This window comes from Oncorhynchus kisutch, linkage group LG4 (genome assembly GCF_002021735.2).
Source record: "Oncorhynchus kisutch isolate 150728-3 linkage group LG4, Okis_V2, whole genome shotgun sequence".
Classification (NCBI taxonomy): domain Eukaryota; kingdom Metazoa; phylum Chordata; class Actinopteri; order Salmoniformes; family Salmonidae; genus Oncorhynchus; species Oncorhynchus kisutch.
This window is the reverse complement of record NC_034177.2, coordinates 15,498,492-15,514,966: the sequence shown is the minus strand read 5'-3', so window position 1 is coordinate 15,514,966 and position 16,475 is coordinate 15,498,492. Positions and strand designations below refer to the sequence as shown.

At 41.4% G+C, this 16,475-nt stretch overlaps 1 protein-coding gene across 3 annotated transcripts in view; it reads left to right on the top strand.

The window, feature by feature from the left end:
- Positions 1-13,524, top strand: part of palm1a (paralemmin 1a) — a 69,766-nt gene extending 56,242 nt beyond the window's left edge. Inside the window, exons 6-9 of one of the 3 annotated variants that reach the window (XM_031822508.1) lie at positions 1,508-1,529; positions 1,659-1,736; positions 7,075-7,206; positions 8,474-13,524. In XM_031822508.1, the coding sequence (XP_031678368.1) occupies positions 1,508-1,529; positions 1,659-1,736; positions 7,075-7,206; positions 8,474-9,078 (837 nt within the window). In that variant the 3' untranslated portion in view covers positions 9,079-13,524. The remainder of the gene's footprint in view (positions 1-1,507; positions 1,530-1,658; positions 1,737-7,074; positions 7,207-8,473) is intronic. The other 2 variants (XM_020480286.2, XM_020480287.2) reach the window with 2 other exon arrangements.
- The last annotated feature ends 2,951 nt before the right edge of the window (positions 13,525-16,475 follow it).

Genomic DNA, 16,475 nt, shown 5'->3' with positions numbered 1-16,475 from the left:
CCCACTGTTCCTAGGCCGTCATTGAAAATAAGAATTTGTTCTTAACTGACTTGCCTAGTTAAATAAAGGTAAAATAAAAAAATTTACGAGAAAATTTCCCAGGACATAGACATATCTGATATTGTCTGAAAGCTTAAATTCTTGTTAATCTAACTGCACTGTCCAATTTACAATAGCTATTACAGTGGAAGAATACCATGCTATTGTTTGAGGAGAGTGTATAGTTTTGAACATGAAAAGTTATTTCTTAAACAAATTAGGCACATTTGGGCGGTCTTGCTACAAAATGTTGAACAGAAATGCAGTGGTTCATTGGATCGGTCTAAAACTTTGCATGGACACTGCTGCCATATAGTGGCCAGAATATAAATTGCATCTGGGCTGGAATAATACATTATGGCCTTTGCATTTCAAAGAGGATGGTACAAGAAAAATAAAAAATACATGTTTTTTTCTTTGTATTATCTTTTACTAGATCTAATGTGCTATATTCTCCTATATTCCTTTCATGTTTCCACAAAATTCAATGTGTTTCCTTTCAAATGGTACTGAGAATATGCATATCCTTGCTTCAGGGCCTGAGCTACAGGCAGTTAGATTTTTTTTTAAAGGAACATTTAAAAAAAGGGGCCGATCCATAAGAGGTTTACCATTAGACCTTTACGTCAATCAAAGTATATTACCCTAAAATATGAATATTACTACAGGATGAATCCAATTTAAAAGTACTGCAATAAGAATACAATTATCAAAAGAGCGCATACCATAAGCCTTCAAAATGGCCTTGTAAGGAATTTTTTTTAAATCAAAGTAACATAGCATACACTGCAACTATTGCGATACAAAGTATAGCCAGGAGATTGCAACGACAATGACTCAATAAACGGAGCAACTCAACTTCATGATACCCTACCTAGGACGGAACCCGATTTCAATAACCCCCAGCGTTTAAGTAGCGTCGCCCTAGTGTCCAGAAACAATAGAAACTAAAGGCATACAGCCTCACACACATTACCTAATCTAATCAACACAACTCAATCGAAATAAATGTGCCGCTCCCACTTTGGAATGAATACCGTCCAGCGAAACAGTTTAGTACCGCAACTCTGAAAAGAGAAATCCATAACGTATCCAATACAGTGTGTCATGTCAAAATGTACAGCTCTTTATGAGCTATTAAAATAATACAAATGTGATCATTAAATTCATACAGTTACATGTATTTATGTCAACTCAATTTGAATCAGCTTTCGCTTGTGATTGAATCATCATGCTGTGCCTTGGCACCAGCATGTCACCGCCACAAGGGACACCATCTCTCATTCTATACGCCCTACAACAGTTTACATGTTTACTAGCATATAAGCATGATTTGATACGGTATATTCTGTGTTTGATCATGTGTTTTCTGGGTTTGATCATTAGTTTTCTGAGTTTGATGCTCTATGATGAATGGATTCAAATACTGTTCTCTCTCTCTCTCTCTCTCTCTCTCTCTCTCTCTCAGGCTCCTGCAGGCACTGTTCAAGGTAACACATCTTCATTCACACCTTATTCCTCACCTCTTTCTCCTCTTTTACAAGTCTGTTGTGTTTGTCTCTCTTTCTCCCTCCCGCTCTCATTCTTATCCCACTTCCTTGTTCGATGACCACTTATAGAGGTCAAGGAAGTGCTCAAAGTGCACAACAGCCCTCGTCTGGACATGTCCGGAGGTGCATCAGATATAATGAGAACAGGTGAGTCTTGGTACCCTGTAGATCACATACTGAGACACACTGTAGAGCAACATCTTAGAGAAATGCTGTTTTCAACCTATTTTTCATTTTTTTTCCAGTCTTGAACATACAGTACCAGTCAAAAGTTTGGACACACCTACTCATGCAAGGGTGTTTCTTTATTTGTACTATTTTCTACATTGTAAAAAAAAATTGCAAAGACATCAAACTGATGAAATAACACATAGGGAATCATGTAGTAACCAAAAAAGTGTTAAAGAAATCTAAATATATTTTATATTTGAGATTCTTCAAAGTAGCCACCCTTTGCCTTGATCACAGCTTTGCACACTCTTGGCATTCTCTCAACCAGCTTCATGAGAAATGATTTTCCAACAGTCTTGAAGGAGTTCCCACATATGCTGAGCATTTGTTGGCTCCTTTTCGGGTCCAACTCATCCCAAACCATCTCCATTGGGTTGAGGTCAAGTGATTGTGGAGGCCAGGTCATCTGATGCAGCACTCCCCTTCTTGTTCAAATAGCCCTTACACAGCCTGGAGGTGTGTTTTGGGTCATTGTCCCCCTAAATGCAAACCAGATGGAGTGGCATATCTCTGCAGAATGCTGTGGTACTGTAGCCATGCTGGTTAAGTGTGCTTTGAATTCGAAATAAATCACAGACAGTGTCACAAGAATAGCACCCCCACACCATCACACCTCCTCCTCCATGCTTCATGGTGAGAACGACACATGCAGAGATCATCCGTTTGCCTACTCTGTGTTTCACAAAGACAGCGGTTGGAACCAAAAATCTCATATTTGGACTCATCAGAACAAAAGACAGATTTCTACCGGCCTAATGTCCATTGCTTGTGTTTCTTGCCCCAAGCAAGTCTCTTCTTATTATTGGTGTCCTTTAGTAGTGGTTTCTTTGCAGCAATACGACCATGAAGGCCTGAATAACGCTGTCTCCTCCGAACAGTTGATGTTGAGATGTGTCTGTTATTTGAACTCTGTGAAGCATTTATTTGGGCTGCAATCTGAGGTGCAGTTATCTCTAATGAACTTATCCTCTGCAGCAGAGGTAACTCTGGGTCTTCCTTTACTGTGGCAGTCCTCGTGGGAACCAGTTTCAAATAGCGCTCAATGGTTTTTGTGACTACGCTTGAAGAAACTTTAAAAGTTCTTGACATTTTCCAGATTGACTGACCTTCATGTCTTAAAGTAATGATGGACTGTCGTTTCTCTTTGCTTATTTGAGCTGTTCTTGGTATAATATGGACTTGGTCTTTTACCAAATAAGGCTATCTTCTGTATACCACCCTACCTTGTCACAACACAACTGATTGGCTCAGACGCATTAAGAAGGAAAGAAATTCCACAAATGAACTTTTAACAAGGCACACCTATTAATTGAAATGCATTCCAGGTGACTACCTCATGAAGCTGGTTGATAGAATGCCAAGAGTGTGCAAAGCTGTCATCAAGGCAAAGGTTGGCTACTTTGAAGAATCTCAACAAAACAAACATGTTTGGTTACTACATGATTCCATGTGTGTTATTTCATAGTTTTTATCTCTTCACTATTAATCTACAATGTAGAAAATAGTAAAAATAAAGAAAAACCCTTGACTGGTACCGTAGATGCCTCTTAAAATAGATCTGAGTACAACATCTGATGTCAGCTTCATATAATTTAGTTACATTAATGATTTTTCTAACAAAAAACAGTGATTACCAAATAATCATTGACATTGATAGATATTACAGTGTTAGAGAATCTCACATTAATCCATAACCTAAATCTTAATTTTGGCATTGGCACTCAACTGGATTGGGCACATAACAATTCAACAATCTATCAATTTGAGTAATTTAGCAGACGCTCTTATCCAGAGCGACTTAGATGAGCAATGAGGGTTAAGTGCCTTGCTAAAGGGGATATCAACAGATATTTCACCTAGTCAGCTCGGGGATTCAAACCAGCACCCTTTTGATTATTGGCCCAATGCTCTTAACCACTAGGTTACCTGCTACATCAATATGTAACTCTTCAGTGGATCTCATTATTATCAACACAACCAGTTTGAATTGCCAGTCAGTAGCTTCTTAATAGTGCTCTCAGCAGTAAAACATTTAATCTAACACGTCATCAAATCGTCATTTTGATGACAGTTTCATTGAATGACAGCAAAATAGCTGAATACTTGGCAATTTACCCCACTGTCATACACAACACCTCAGTATAGCTCAGGATATTGTAATCATAGTTACAAATGGTTGGGGACAGCTTCATCTCCTCTCTAGGGGGCTTTTCAGCAGTATCACACTGGGGCCCTCCTTCCTCCTTCTCCTTATATGTGGGCCTCTGTCCCCTTTAATTAAACATTGACTTTCATCAGCCTCACAGTAGCCCTGAAAGGAGAGAGAGGGATTCCACTGAAGGGCTATACTCCACAGTGAGGGAGTGACTAATGAGTTATTTTACTTCTTGAGCCCAGGTCACCATACAACTCCCACCTAGAGAACCCTTTCTGAGCAGAGGGGTGGAATGGGGCTACTTATTGTTTCATCAACACCTGCAGGGATTAAATGCAAATTGCCGATGCTTTCCTGGATTGGTTTGTTTTGGTAACATTTTGGTGTAATACGGCCATCATATAACAGCTAAATAACTATAAACTAAGAAAGGAACATAGTATGATCACCATACCCTGTACATACTCCACTCCCTGCAGGGTCTCAGGGGGAGTTGGGATATGCATGAAACACATTTCCGTTACACTCTTGTACAAGTGTCCATCCACAGTGTGTAACAAGACACATATAAACACCACCCACATTACGATTATTATAAACAAATAATAGATATACTGTAGATATCTAGCAACTAGAAACGTTGATAAGGAACAATACAATGCAAGGGGACTGCAATGTGTGATCATTATAGAGGGACTGCAATGTGGGATCAATATAGAGGGACTGTTATGGGGGATCAATATAGAGGGACTGTTATGGGGGATCATTATAGAGGGACTGCAATGGGGGATCAATATAGAGGGACTGTTATGGGGGATCATTATAGAGGGACTGTTATGGGGGATCAATATAGAGGGACTGTTATGGGGGATCAATATAGAGGGACTGTTATGGGGGATCAATATAGAGGGACTGTTATGGGGGATCAATATGGAGGGACTGTTATGGGGTATACATATACATTTGAGTAATTTAGCAGACTCTTATCTAGAGCAACTTACAGGAACAATACGGTTAAAAGGCACATTGACAGATTTGTCACCTAGTCAGCTCAGGGATTGGAACCAGCAACCTTTCGCTTACTGGCCCAACACTCTTAACTGCTAGGCTACCTGCCACCCCATGATACATGACATATCTACCAGTTCCATGATGTGAAAAGGGTGTACTGTAGTACCTGAATGTGCTGTAGTACCTGAATGTGCTGTAGTACCAGCATGTGCTGTAGTACCTGCATGTGCTGTAGTACCTGCATGTGCTGTAGTGCATGAATGTACTGTAGTGCATGAATGTACTGTAGTACCTGAATGTGCTATAGTACCTGAATGTGCTGTAGTACCTGCATGTGCTGTAGTGCATGAATGTGCTATAGTACCTGAATGTGCTGTAGTACCTGAATGTGCTGTAGTACCTGCATGTGCTGTAGTGCATGAATGTGCTGTAGTACCTGAATGTGCTGTAGTACCTGAATGTGCTGTAGTACCTGCATGTGCATGAATGTGCTGTAGTACCTGGATGTGCTGTAGTACCTGCATGTGCTGTAGTACCTGAATGTACTGTAGCACCTGAATGTGCTGTAGTACCTGAATGTGCTGTAGTACCTGCATGTGCATGAATGTGCTGTAGTACCTGAATGTGCTGTAGTACCTGCATGTGCTGTAGTACCTGAATGTACTGTAGCACCTGAATGTGCTGTAGTACCTGCATGTGCTGTAGTGCATGAATGTGCTGTAGTACCTGCATGTGCTGTAGTACCTGAATGTGCTGTAGTGCCTAAGTGTGCTGTAGTGCCTGAGTGTGCTGTAGTGCCTGAGTGTGCTGTAGTGCCTGAATTCACTATGTGTGGGTGGTAAGGTACATAGTCACGTGGGAGGAACTATTTTAATGACGGACCACTTGAGTATTTGATCACAGCTAAGTACTCATAGCTAAGTACTTAAGAGAAGACTAAATCAATGAGAATACCATACAACATGTTGCATTCTCTGAAGTGATTTGGTATACTGTATTTCATGTCCTCTATTTGTTGTCACTCTCAGGCGTGTTTCTGTACTGTATTTTCCCCTAACATTTGTCTTCTGTCCTAATCTTCACAGTGATCAACTGTCTGTCTCTGTGTTTGTCTATCTGTTTGGGTATGAGTTTGTGTGAGTTTGTCTCTTTGCCTGCATGTCGGTCTGTTCTTATTCATTCCTGCAGACATTCGATGTGATTTGTGACTGAAGGGGTTAAAACAAGTAGAGTAGTGCTTGTAAAGAGATGGTATGCTGAGTATTCAGTTCTCACAGTGGAGATACCCTATATGTAGTTATCCTCAGACGATGCGATGTTGCCTAGGCAACGCAGCTCCGCCGTCGTCATGCCAGCGTTAGATTCACACACAGTGTGCACATCACGACAAATTATAGTGTTGCTTTCAAAAAAGCTAAGTAGTTTCACAGTGTCAGCTGTGGCCTAATAGCATAATTATCCAAATGAATTTCGTACATGCTTTCTTTGAAGGAAAAAGGAAACCGCACACTGCTCTTGATAGTATCACTGATCTTTAATAAGGATACGTACTATCAAGAGCAGTGTGCGGTTTCCTTTTTCCTTCATCTTCTTCAACTGTTACCAGGCACCTGCAAAAAAGATTGCTCAGATGTGCGAGTGCCTTTTGACTTTTGAAGTACATGCTTTCTTTACAACCTGGTGTGCACGAAATTCTGCAAACATATGACTCACTTTTCCCAACCAGTATCTACCCCAGTCAAAGGAATATCATGAATTGTAGTTATGTCTACTTCATGTGTGTTGGTGTTACACGGGCATACTGATTGGTGGCTAGTGTTTATTTATTTCACCTTTATTTAACCAGGTAAGCTAGTTGAGTTCTCATTAGTGTAGATTGATTTAGTATGGCTTTTAGTGGAACATTGTAGCATTGTTGTGTAGAGTGGTTGTCTTTAAAACAAATTACAGTACAAACGAAAGAGAGAGAGAGGCTATATAGTGTGTAACATATAGATGTGTGGGATGACTGTGAGTGTGTGTGTGTGAGAGAGAGGACAATTCTGCAGGGCCCTAACATCTCCTCTTGTTGACACCCAATGCAACCAGCAATGTACTCAGTAGAGATCACCGTTGAGAGGGACAATGTCACGGGCGAGACTAAGGTGTTGTCCACCAACACCCTACTGCCCATTAACCTCTCTGGGCAAGGGGTCAAGGTGTATGAGGATTACCAGAAAGGTGATTTCCCAACGTGATTTTTTTTAAACCTTTATTTAACCAGGCAAGTCAGTTAAGAACACATTCTTATTTTCAATGACGGCCTGGGAACAGTGGGTTAACTGCCTGTTCAGGGGCAGAATGACAGATTTGTACCTTGTCAGCTCGGGGGTTTGAACTCGCAACCTTCCGGTTACTAGTCCAACGCTCTAACCACTAGGCTACGCTGCCGCCCCATTTCAACAGCAAAAGGAGACACTCAGCTAAGACATGCACAGTGAATGCCTTTACAAGAAGTGTTAACAGCTATGACTTTATCACTAAATATTTTATGTACAAGAACAAATTGATAACAGTAATATCACAAGATGGTAAACGTTTTCTCTGAAGATTAAGATATTATCTTGGATAAGTCTACCTAAAATTATAGTTATTACAGACATTGCTTGTTTGATCGTAGCCAATTAAAGACATAGGCTACATCTTGTGGTTCAATAAACTTCATAATGTATTTTCACTTTATATAAAAGCTTCTTTATACTCTGTCTCATATAATGACTGGCGTGAATCCACTCATTGCCAGTAGATATTTTTTTACTTAATTTTACTTCTCGTGAAGCAAAAGAACTACATACAGATGTAGGATGTTAATTTGATCACCCTGTTGCAGGAGACCTTTCCAGCAATGCAGGAAATGTTTCAATACGAGTGTATTTGAGGCTTCTGAAGTATGTCATTGCCACTTAGAAATTACAGACTCGATTTTCCCTTATGAAAATGTATTTACTCTTTCAAAAATGTATATTCATTATGATCCACATAATAACTTACATTTCCTGTTGATGCATTATTACTTTCCTGCTGTAGCAAACTGGCTCAAATTAAGACTCTACATCTGTAGTTAAGCATAGTATGACAAAGTGTTGCAGGGTGACCAATAAATCCATCCCTACTTATAGAGTTATTGGCTTAAAACCAGGTCTATCTCAATAGTTATATGTGTGAATGTGAACTTGGGCTATTATGTATTGGTTCAAAAAGACGTCAATACATTCAAAACCCATTTCAAATGGTCCTGTTGGTCTCCCTGTAGCTGTTTTGGTTCACCTGTTGGTATTGGGCATGACCCTTCACTAGTATTATCAGATCAGTGATTATTGCTTCACGGATAGAGGCATTTAAACAAAAATTGAACAGAGTCTTGTTCTCCATGCTCTCATGAGTCTCTTCTGTTAGTGACACGTCTGTCGCTCTCCTTTCTCTCTCTCCATCTCTCTCTCTCTCGTAGTGGTACACGAGGTGAACGGGGAGAACGGGGTCCACCAGCTCAGCGCCAACGAGGTGGACGAGCTCATCCTCAAAGCTGATGAGTCCATGATGAGCGACGCCACCACCGCTGGCGCCACCTACACCACCCCTGTCTTCCCCACCAATGCTGAGTTGGCTGCCGAGCAGCAGACGACACCCAAGAAGGAGATCACAGGCATGGAGGCCAAGGCAGGTGGCGCTAGTCCCCAGCCAGGTGGAGGCGAGATGGAGGCCAGCGCCGAGAACCCCGTCACTATGGTGTTCATGGGCTACCAGAGTGTGCAGGACGAGACAGAGACCAACAAGGTGCTGGGCCTGGAGGGTACCGTCAAGGCCCAGCTGGTGGTCATTGAGGACGGCGAGGGCAAGAATGTGACGGTTGGGCCCACTCCAGCCACCGTGACCGTCACCGAGGGAGGCGCCAAGGAAGAGCAGTCTCCCCCACCCAACGGCAGCGCCGCTGACCCCGCCAAGACCCCCCAGGAGACATCCTCCACAAAGGAGAAAGGGGGTGAGCCAGAGGGGGGTACCACTGAGTTAAACAACAAGGAGAAGCAGCCTTGCAAGTGCTGCACCATCATGTGAGCAACTGTTTGTTGTGTGGCTGAATTCCCCCCGGAACTTGACTTTTCAAGGAGAAATGACAAACCAACAACAACCATAAGGTCATGACAACCAACAAACCCCTCCCCCCCACCCTGAAAAAAAGGAATACATGTTCTTTATCTTCTGATAGCCGGCTGTTGTTTCCCAACTTCGTTTGAAGTATTTCATTATCATGTCATCGTCTCCTTTCCTTCTTTTGACCTTTTTTATTATTTCAGGTTTCGTTGTGCGACAGGAGGAGCAATCCCTACCTCCTCACACTTTGAGATTTCTGAGGGAGAGAGGAGATAGAAAAGGAAGAATAGAAAGAGAGAAAGAAAGAGGAATGTTTTTTTTTACTCACCCAGCATTGTCCAACAAGCATTTGTTTTAAATGACATCTCTTATACACCACCATGAATTGTGTAATCTTAACTTTCTGTATGATGGACAGATATATCTCTCTATGTATCTCTATATATATACATTGTTTATTTTAAAGATATATTTATTTGACTTTTTATTTTTTTTAAATGCCCTCTGGAAAGTGTTTTTGACAGAAGCATGGTATTCATTGTTTTTTTCTGTCCTGTGCTAGAGCATTTTAGATAAAAACGGGGACATGATGGAATATTTATGTTAGAAAATTCTGATTTTGATTTCCAGAAAAAAGAAAAAAAAGTAACTTTGGAATGTCTGAGACAGACACAACACTGATATATGGGATGTCTGTGACAAACACAACACTGATATATGGGATGTCTGTGACAAACACAACATTGATATAAGGGATGTCTGAGACAGACACAACACTGATATTTAGAAGTGACATGCAATGAGACGTCAGTGATATTGATGACATCGAAGTACTGTGTGCGTGTGTGTATGAGCATGCATGAGTGTGTGTGTTTTGGTTTAAAATGACCTCATTGGTCCTTATATCATCCTACACTACACTACCCACAATCCCCATCACCTATTTTCTTTCTGGAAGAAAAAACAATCCATGCAATTTTTTTGTGATTTCCCTGCAACCAAATCAGCTACACTACTTCGACAACACTAGTAATGAATTGAATAACATGTGTGGAGGTCATTCATACCGAAGCTTGAGACTGATGAAATGAATGCCCATCTGTAAGGCTTGATGTTTGTGTGATTCGCCCCCACTTAACTACATTATCCAGAATACCACTGCCCCTTTAATATAAATAATGTTGCTTACAGCTGCCTTTGTGATAACACTAACTACTTTTCATTAACTCATTGACATAATCCTGGCTCCTGATGTTATGACCTGGGTTTTTAAATAATGGTCGGCGTGGACAGGCTATTCCAATGTCCCGAAGATGTTCAGCTGGATATTAACTACTGTGGAATTGGTGCATGGAGCATAATCTGTTTTAAATAGCAGTGCATATCCTACCAAACTGTGTTGCAAATACCGCAAAAATTTGCTCCATTCAGACATTAAGGAAGAGTGACATTTGAATGGGGGTCGGGGGTCATATATTTCCCTCAGTCTGTGTGGGAGGAGATTCATTATAAGAGTATTTGGTTTTCTGTTTTCCTGTTTGAACTCTACTGTCAGGCCTTGGTTTTGTCATTTGTCAATGAAACCAAAGAAAACAGTTCAAATAGGCCTATTTTTCATTGTGTATCTATCACAGGAGGTTGGTGGCATCTTAGTTGGAGAGGACGGGCTTGTGGTAATGCCTGGAGCGGAATCAGTGGAATGGTATCAAATACACCACACACGTGGTTTCCATGTGTTTGATACCATTCCATTTGCTCGGTCCCAGACATTATTATGAGCTGTCCTCCACTCTGCAACCTCACTGGTATCTATCGACATGTGAGGCAAAAAGCAGGGAATTTCAACTTCAACATTCCAAGAAGTTTTCAGAATCCTTTCCTACCCTCCTCTGAGTGGTCAATTTTGCTCCAAATTTTGTGTTTTTTTCAGAGAACAATAGATGTTTTTGCAGTGTGGCTACATTTGAACAGCTGTGTTTTACTTTCCCTTGGCTTGTGTGTTTGTTAGCTGCAGCTATAGCATTCTTTACATCTTACTTATTTCTGCCATTTTGGAGCCAAATTTCCAGCTAAGCTGAGGGTCATGTTATCATTGTCCAGTGTATTTTTCCCAGTGGTGAGTTGAGTCAGTTTAGTTGGATTAGGTAAACTAGGAGTCAGAACTCAGTGACACGCTCATATGTAACCGTGGTCCAAGTGTTATTATTCGCATCCGAAATAAAACAAACATTTTGTTTTCAAAGATGGTCTGCATTATCTTGAAGTGAGTCCAAGAAGTGAGCCAGAGGTTTGCCAGCTTTGCATCATGTTTGCCTATTCCTCTTTTAATATTGTTCCATGTGTATTTATACCTTTCCATTGATATTTATAGAGCTCTATATGTTATTTAAAGGGTTAATGTCTTTGTGAGGGTTCAAATCAAGAACATGATGGAGAATAGATAAAAAATAACCAGGTCTGATAAGCCTTGTCAAAATGATGCTGGAGAATCCATTGCACTGGTTAGAGCGTTGGACTAGTAACTGAAAGGTTGCAAGTTCATATCCCCGAGCTGATAAGGTACAAATCTGTCATTCTGCCCCTGAAAAGGCAGTTAACCCACTGTTCCTAGGCCATTATTGAAAATAAGAATTTGTTCTTAACTGACTTGCCTAGTTAAATAAAGGTTAAAAAAAATGATCATGTAAAATATATTATGAAATAATATTCTTTGCCAATCCCCTTCAATCCCACTTCCTCATGCGCATTCAAAGGGACAGGGCAATCATTGATAGGCTGACACATCCTCCAATATGCTGCTCAGCATCCTGCAAGGAGCATAAAAAGCTGACACAGTGAAATGTGCGTTACTCTATAGGAGTTGTCCCAACCTTTCTCGGTTACTGTACCACCAACTGAATTTTGTTCTGCCCAGAGTACCCCTGCAGTACCCCCTCATGTGCATTTTACCAGTAGGCCTATGGTCGCATGAGTCTTCTCAAGTATCCTCCGTGGATAGGCCAAGTGGTCCTAGTACCGGTCCTATCACTGCTCTATAGGACAGTCACACTATCTGTAATGTTCGTCTAGAATACTTTCGATAAAAAACACTGACTTCGAATTCGCTTAGGCATTGCTGATGACCAGTCCTTGTCAAATAATATTCCCACACTGCTGGATCCAAATCTATGCAAGAACTCCCATTCATGAAAGCTGCCAACGTTAGCATCAGCAAAATCATCATAAAGCTATAGCATTGAGGACAAGCAGCAGCACTGATAAGAGTTCGTCAGTATATCACAAAGGCCAAGCATTGAACCATGCCCATGCCCAACTATGTGTTCTGTTTTTAAAGTTTTTCTTTTAGGATAACATGCAACAGTCATCTCAAAACTGAAAAACATGAACAGTCATACATCTCTTTGTTCTAACACAAAATACTGTACAAATGCACTTACTGTAGGGTGGTCAAACTGAAAGCCATAGTGTTCTTGGTGGAAGAAATCGTCCATACCATTAGAGTCAGAGAGAACATTGGTGACCATAACCTAATCAGCCTTCATAACACCTTCATAACATTTCTTTAGAGGAAAGAATTACATGGCACTTTGAGAGGGACTTGGAAATCAACGACACAGTGTTTAATTTTCTGTTCTATTCACACCGTTCATTTTGCTGCCTTCAACAACTTTGAGGTTCAAGGTTAACGAACATCAATGTCAATGAAGGATAATGAATGCCAATTATGTTCTTATGAAGGGTAATGATTGCGTGGACATCTCCACTAAAGTGCTGATCCATCCTACTGAGCTGTGGGTGGAATTTACTCTTAACCACTGATGCAGGGTCAGATTTGATTTTATCCCTAATGGCTAAGGTTAGGATTGGGAGCTAGGTAATCTGATCCTAGAACTGTGGTGAAAGGTGACTTCTGCCTCAAGCTCGTTTTGAATACCCAATACTTCTCCTTCCTCGGTCCCTCTGTCTTGCTGAGCTTGGTGTAGCAGCAGAGGCTTGTCGCCCCTGGCAACCACTGTCTGCACTGCCAGCGCCATGGTTACCTCATGACTCTTGCTCTGCAACAGCACCCCCCTGTTGGTTCTTATCAATATTTACATTCCATTTCCGACTTCTCTCTCTCTCTCTACACACCCCCAATGCCTTGTAGTCTGGCCCCTGGTCAGGCATATTTTTTGTAAATGTATATATATAAGTATCTACATATAAATGTCTGTCGCTCTCTCATCCTCTTGTGTAGACTCCTAGATCTTTGTGCTCATGGCAGTCAGTCAGTGAAGGGCCCAGGTAATAGAGTGGGTGTCAACACATTGCTGCTCTTCTTATGCTTTGTAGTTGCCAAGGTCTGCTTTCTCACAAACTGGAAAATGCTGTAGAGGAAACGCCAAATAAAAATGTGACGTGCTTCAATGATCTCTCTCGGTCTCTCTGTTTTGTTTCTGCGTTTTCTCCCTCCGTCTTGAAATGTGTTGTCTCCTTAGTCAATACAGATGAAGGTGGGTGCTGGTGTGAGTGTGTGTTTGTGTGTGTGTGTCTTTAGCCTCAGTTCTTAGTTTAAAGTTGTAAGGCTCTCGAAGGCCTGCATTGTGAAATCCTCACAGTTCCTTCCTATGAACAAAGGTCCTGTCCACCTATCCACCAAAATTAAATGTTTTTACACTGCTAATCTAGGACCTGCTGCAACATTGTTACAGCCATTGTCATTGACACAGTGACCTGGCTACACAGTCACTGTTGGCAGAAGTAGGATTGTGTGTGTGTGGGGGTGTGTGCACGGAATGCTCCTCTTTTGTTTGACGCTTTTTGATGGTCAGCAGCATTCCAACAATTATCAGCAACAGACACATGGCAGCTGCTGAAAAAAACTAAGGAGTAGTCACGCCACCCCTCCCCCACAACAACTCTTACATTTTTCTGCACTAGCAGCTTTGATGGACAGGGGTTGAGGGGGGTTGATGGAGGGGGAGAGTGACAGATACTGTGTGGGGGGGGGGGGGGGGCTTGGGGGTGAGGAGGGTTACGGGGAGGGGTTTGGTCAGGGCCAAACCCAGGACCAAAACACCAGTGGAGCCCGGAAGACCCAGCTCTTAGGCCTGACACACTGGAGGCTAGGAGGGGGGCACAGATCCAGACGGTGCAAGATTATCTGCCTGAGAGGAGCCGGGGGTGGAATGAGGAACACCTGTTGGAGAACCCAGAGGTCTAGGAGGGGAGGTCTAGAACCGGGAGGTGAGTTACAGAATGGGGGGGATTACTGAGGTATGGAATGGAACTACTCTTCTTACAATCATATAATGTAAGGAGAGAATTATTCTCCATCTATGTAGAATTCTTTATTGAATTTTCATTTAGAATATTGGGGACTTTTTGTATTTGTATTACTGTAATTACGGATCCCCATTGGCTGCTACCAAAACAGCAGCTATTCTTCCTGGGGTGCAAACACGTTAAGGCACTTACATCACACATAAAACAAAAGATAAAACAGTACATCATATAAAATTATTACACCACTACATATCTACAATATAAAATGTACAATATCCCCATACAACAATGTTACAATGTAAGTGTATGTAGAGTGTGTGTGTTAGCGCTTGTGTGCGTATGAGTGTGTCTGTACCTTTGTGTGTGTCTCTTCACTGTCCCTGCTGTTCCATAAGGTGTATTTTTACCTGTTTTTTAAAATCTGATTCTACTGCTTGCATCAGTTACCTGATGTGAAATAGAGTTCCATGTAGTCATGGCTCTATGTAGTACTAGGCGCCTCCCATAGTCTGTTCTGATTGTGAAGAGACCTCTGGTGGCATGTCTTGTGGGTTATGCATGGGTGTCTGAGCTGTGTGCCAGTAGTTCAAACAGACAGCTCAGTACATTCAGCTTGTCAACACTTTTGACAAAAACAAGTAGTGATGAAGTCAATCTCTCTTCCACTTTGAGCCATGAGATATTGACATGCATACCATTCATATTAGCTCCCCGTGTACTTTTAAAGGCCAGCTGTGCTGCCCTGTTCTGTGCCAATTGTAATTTTCCTAAGTCCCTCTTTGTGGCACCTGACCACACGACCGGACAGTAGTCCAGGTGAAACAAAGCTAGGGCCTGTAGGACCTGCCTTGTTGATAGTGTTGTTAAGAAGGCAGAGCAGTGCTTATTATGGACAGACTTCTCCCCCATCTTAGCTACTGTTGACAGTTTACAATCCAGGGTTACTCCAAGCAGTTAAGTCACCTCAACATGCTCAATTTCCACATTATTCATTACGAGATTTAGTTGAGGTTTAGGGTTTAGTGAATGATTTTTCCCAAATACAATGCTCTTAGTTTTGGAAATATTAAGGACAAACTTATTCTTTGCCACCCATTCTGAAACAAACTGCAGCTCTTTGTTAAGTGTTGCAGTCATTTCAGTCGCTGTAGTAGCTGACATGTATTGTGTTGAGTCATCCACATACATAGACACACTGGCTTTACTAAAAGCCTGTGGCATGTCGTTAGTAAAGATTGAAAAAAGTAAGGGGCCTAAACAGCTGCCCTGGGGTATTCCTTATTCTACCTGGATTATGTTGGACTCTTCCATTTAAGAAAACCCTCTCTGTGTTGTTAGACACGTAACTCTTTATCCACAATATAGCTGGGGCAGTAAAGCCAAAACACATATGTTCTTCCAGCAGAAGACTATGATTGATAATGTCAAAAGCTGCACTGAAGTCTGACAAAACAGCCCCCCACATTCTTTTTATCATCAATTTCTCTCAGCCAATCATCAGTCAAATGCTTGTTAAATGTCCTTCCCTATAAGCGTTGTGAGGTGTGTTCAGTGAAAGTTTGCAGTAATCGTGGCTGAAAAATATTAGCCTGCAATACAGGTTTGGGTGAAGAAACATACCAAGTGTACAAAGATATTGAAACCTTTCAATATGCTGATGTAAGAAGGGCTTTAGAAATGCATTTGATTCGATTTGATTTCAAGCGTGTACATTTTTTAATTGCCAAATTAAGAAATAATCAAATATTAAAGACAATAAATAACCAAAATAGGCAACCATCAGTTTCAACAAAATGTTTGTTTAATCAAGAATGTTTTATCGTAAAAACAAAAAAGAAGGCCCTCAATCTCATCAAATGTAATGTTCTGTCTCCTCTCTCTCTCTCTCTCTCTCTCTCTCTCTCTCTTCTCTCTCTCTCTCTCTCTCTCTCTCTCTCTCTCTCTCTCTCTCTCTCTCTCTCTCTCTCTCTCTCTCTCTCTCTCTCTCTCTCTCTCTCTCTCTCTCTCTCTCTCTCTCTCTCCTCTCTCTCTCTCTCTCTCTCTCTCTCTCTCTCTCTCTCTCTCTCTCTCTCTCTCTCTCTCTCTCTCTCTCTCTC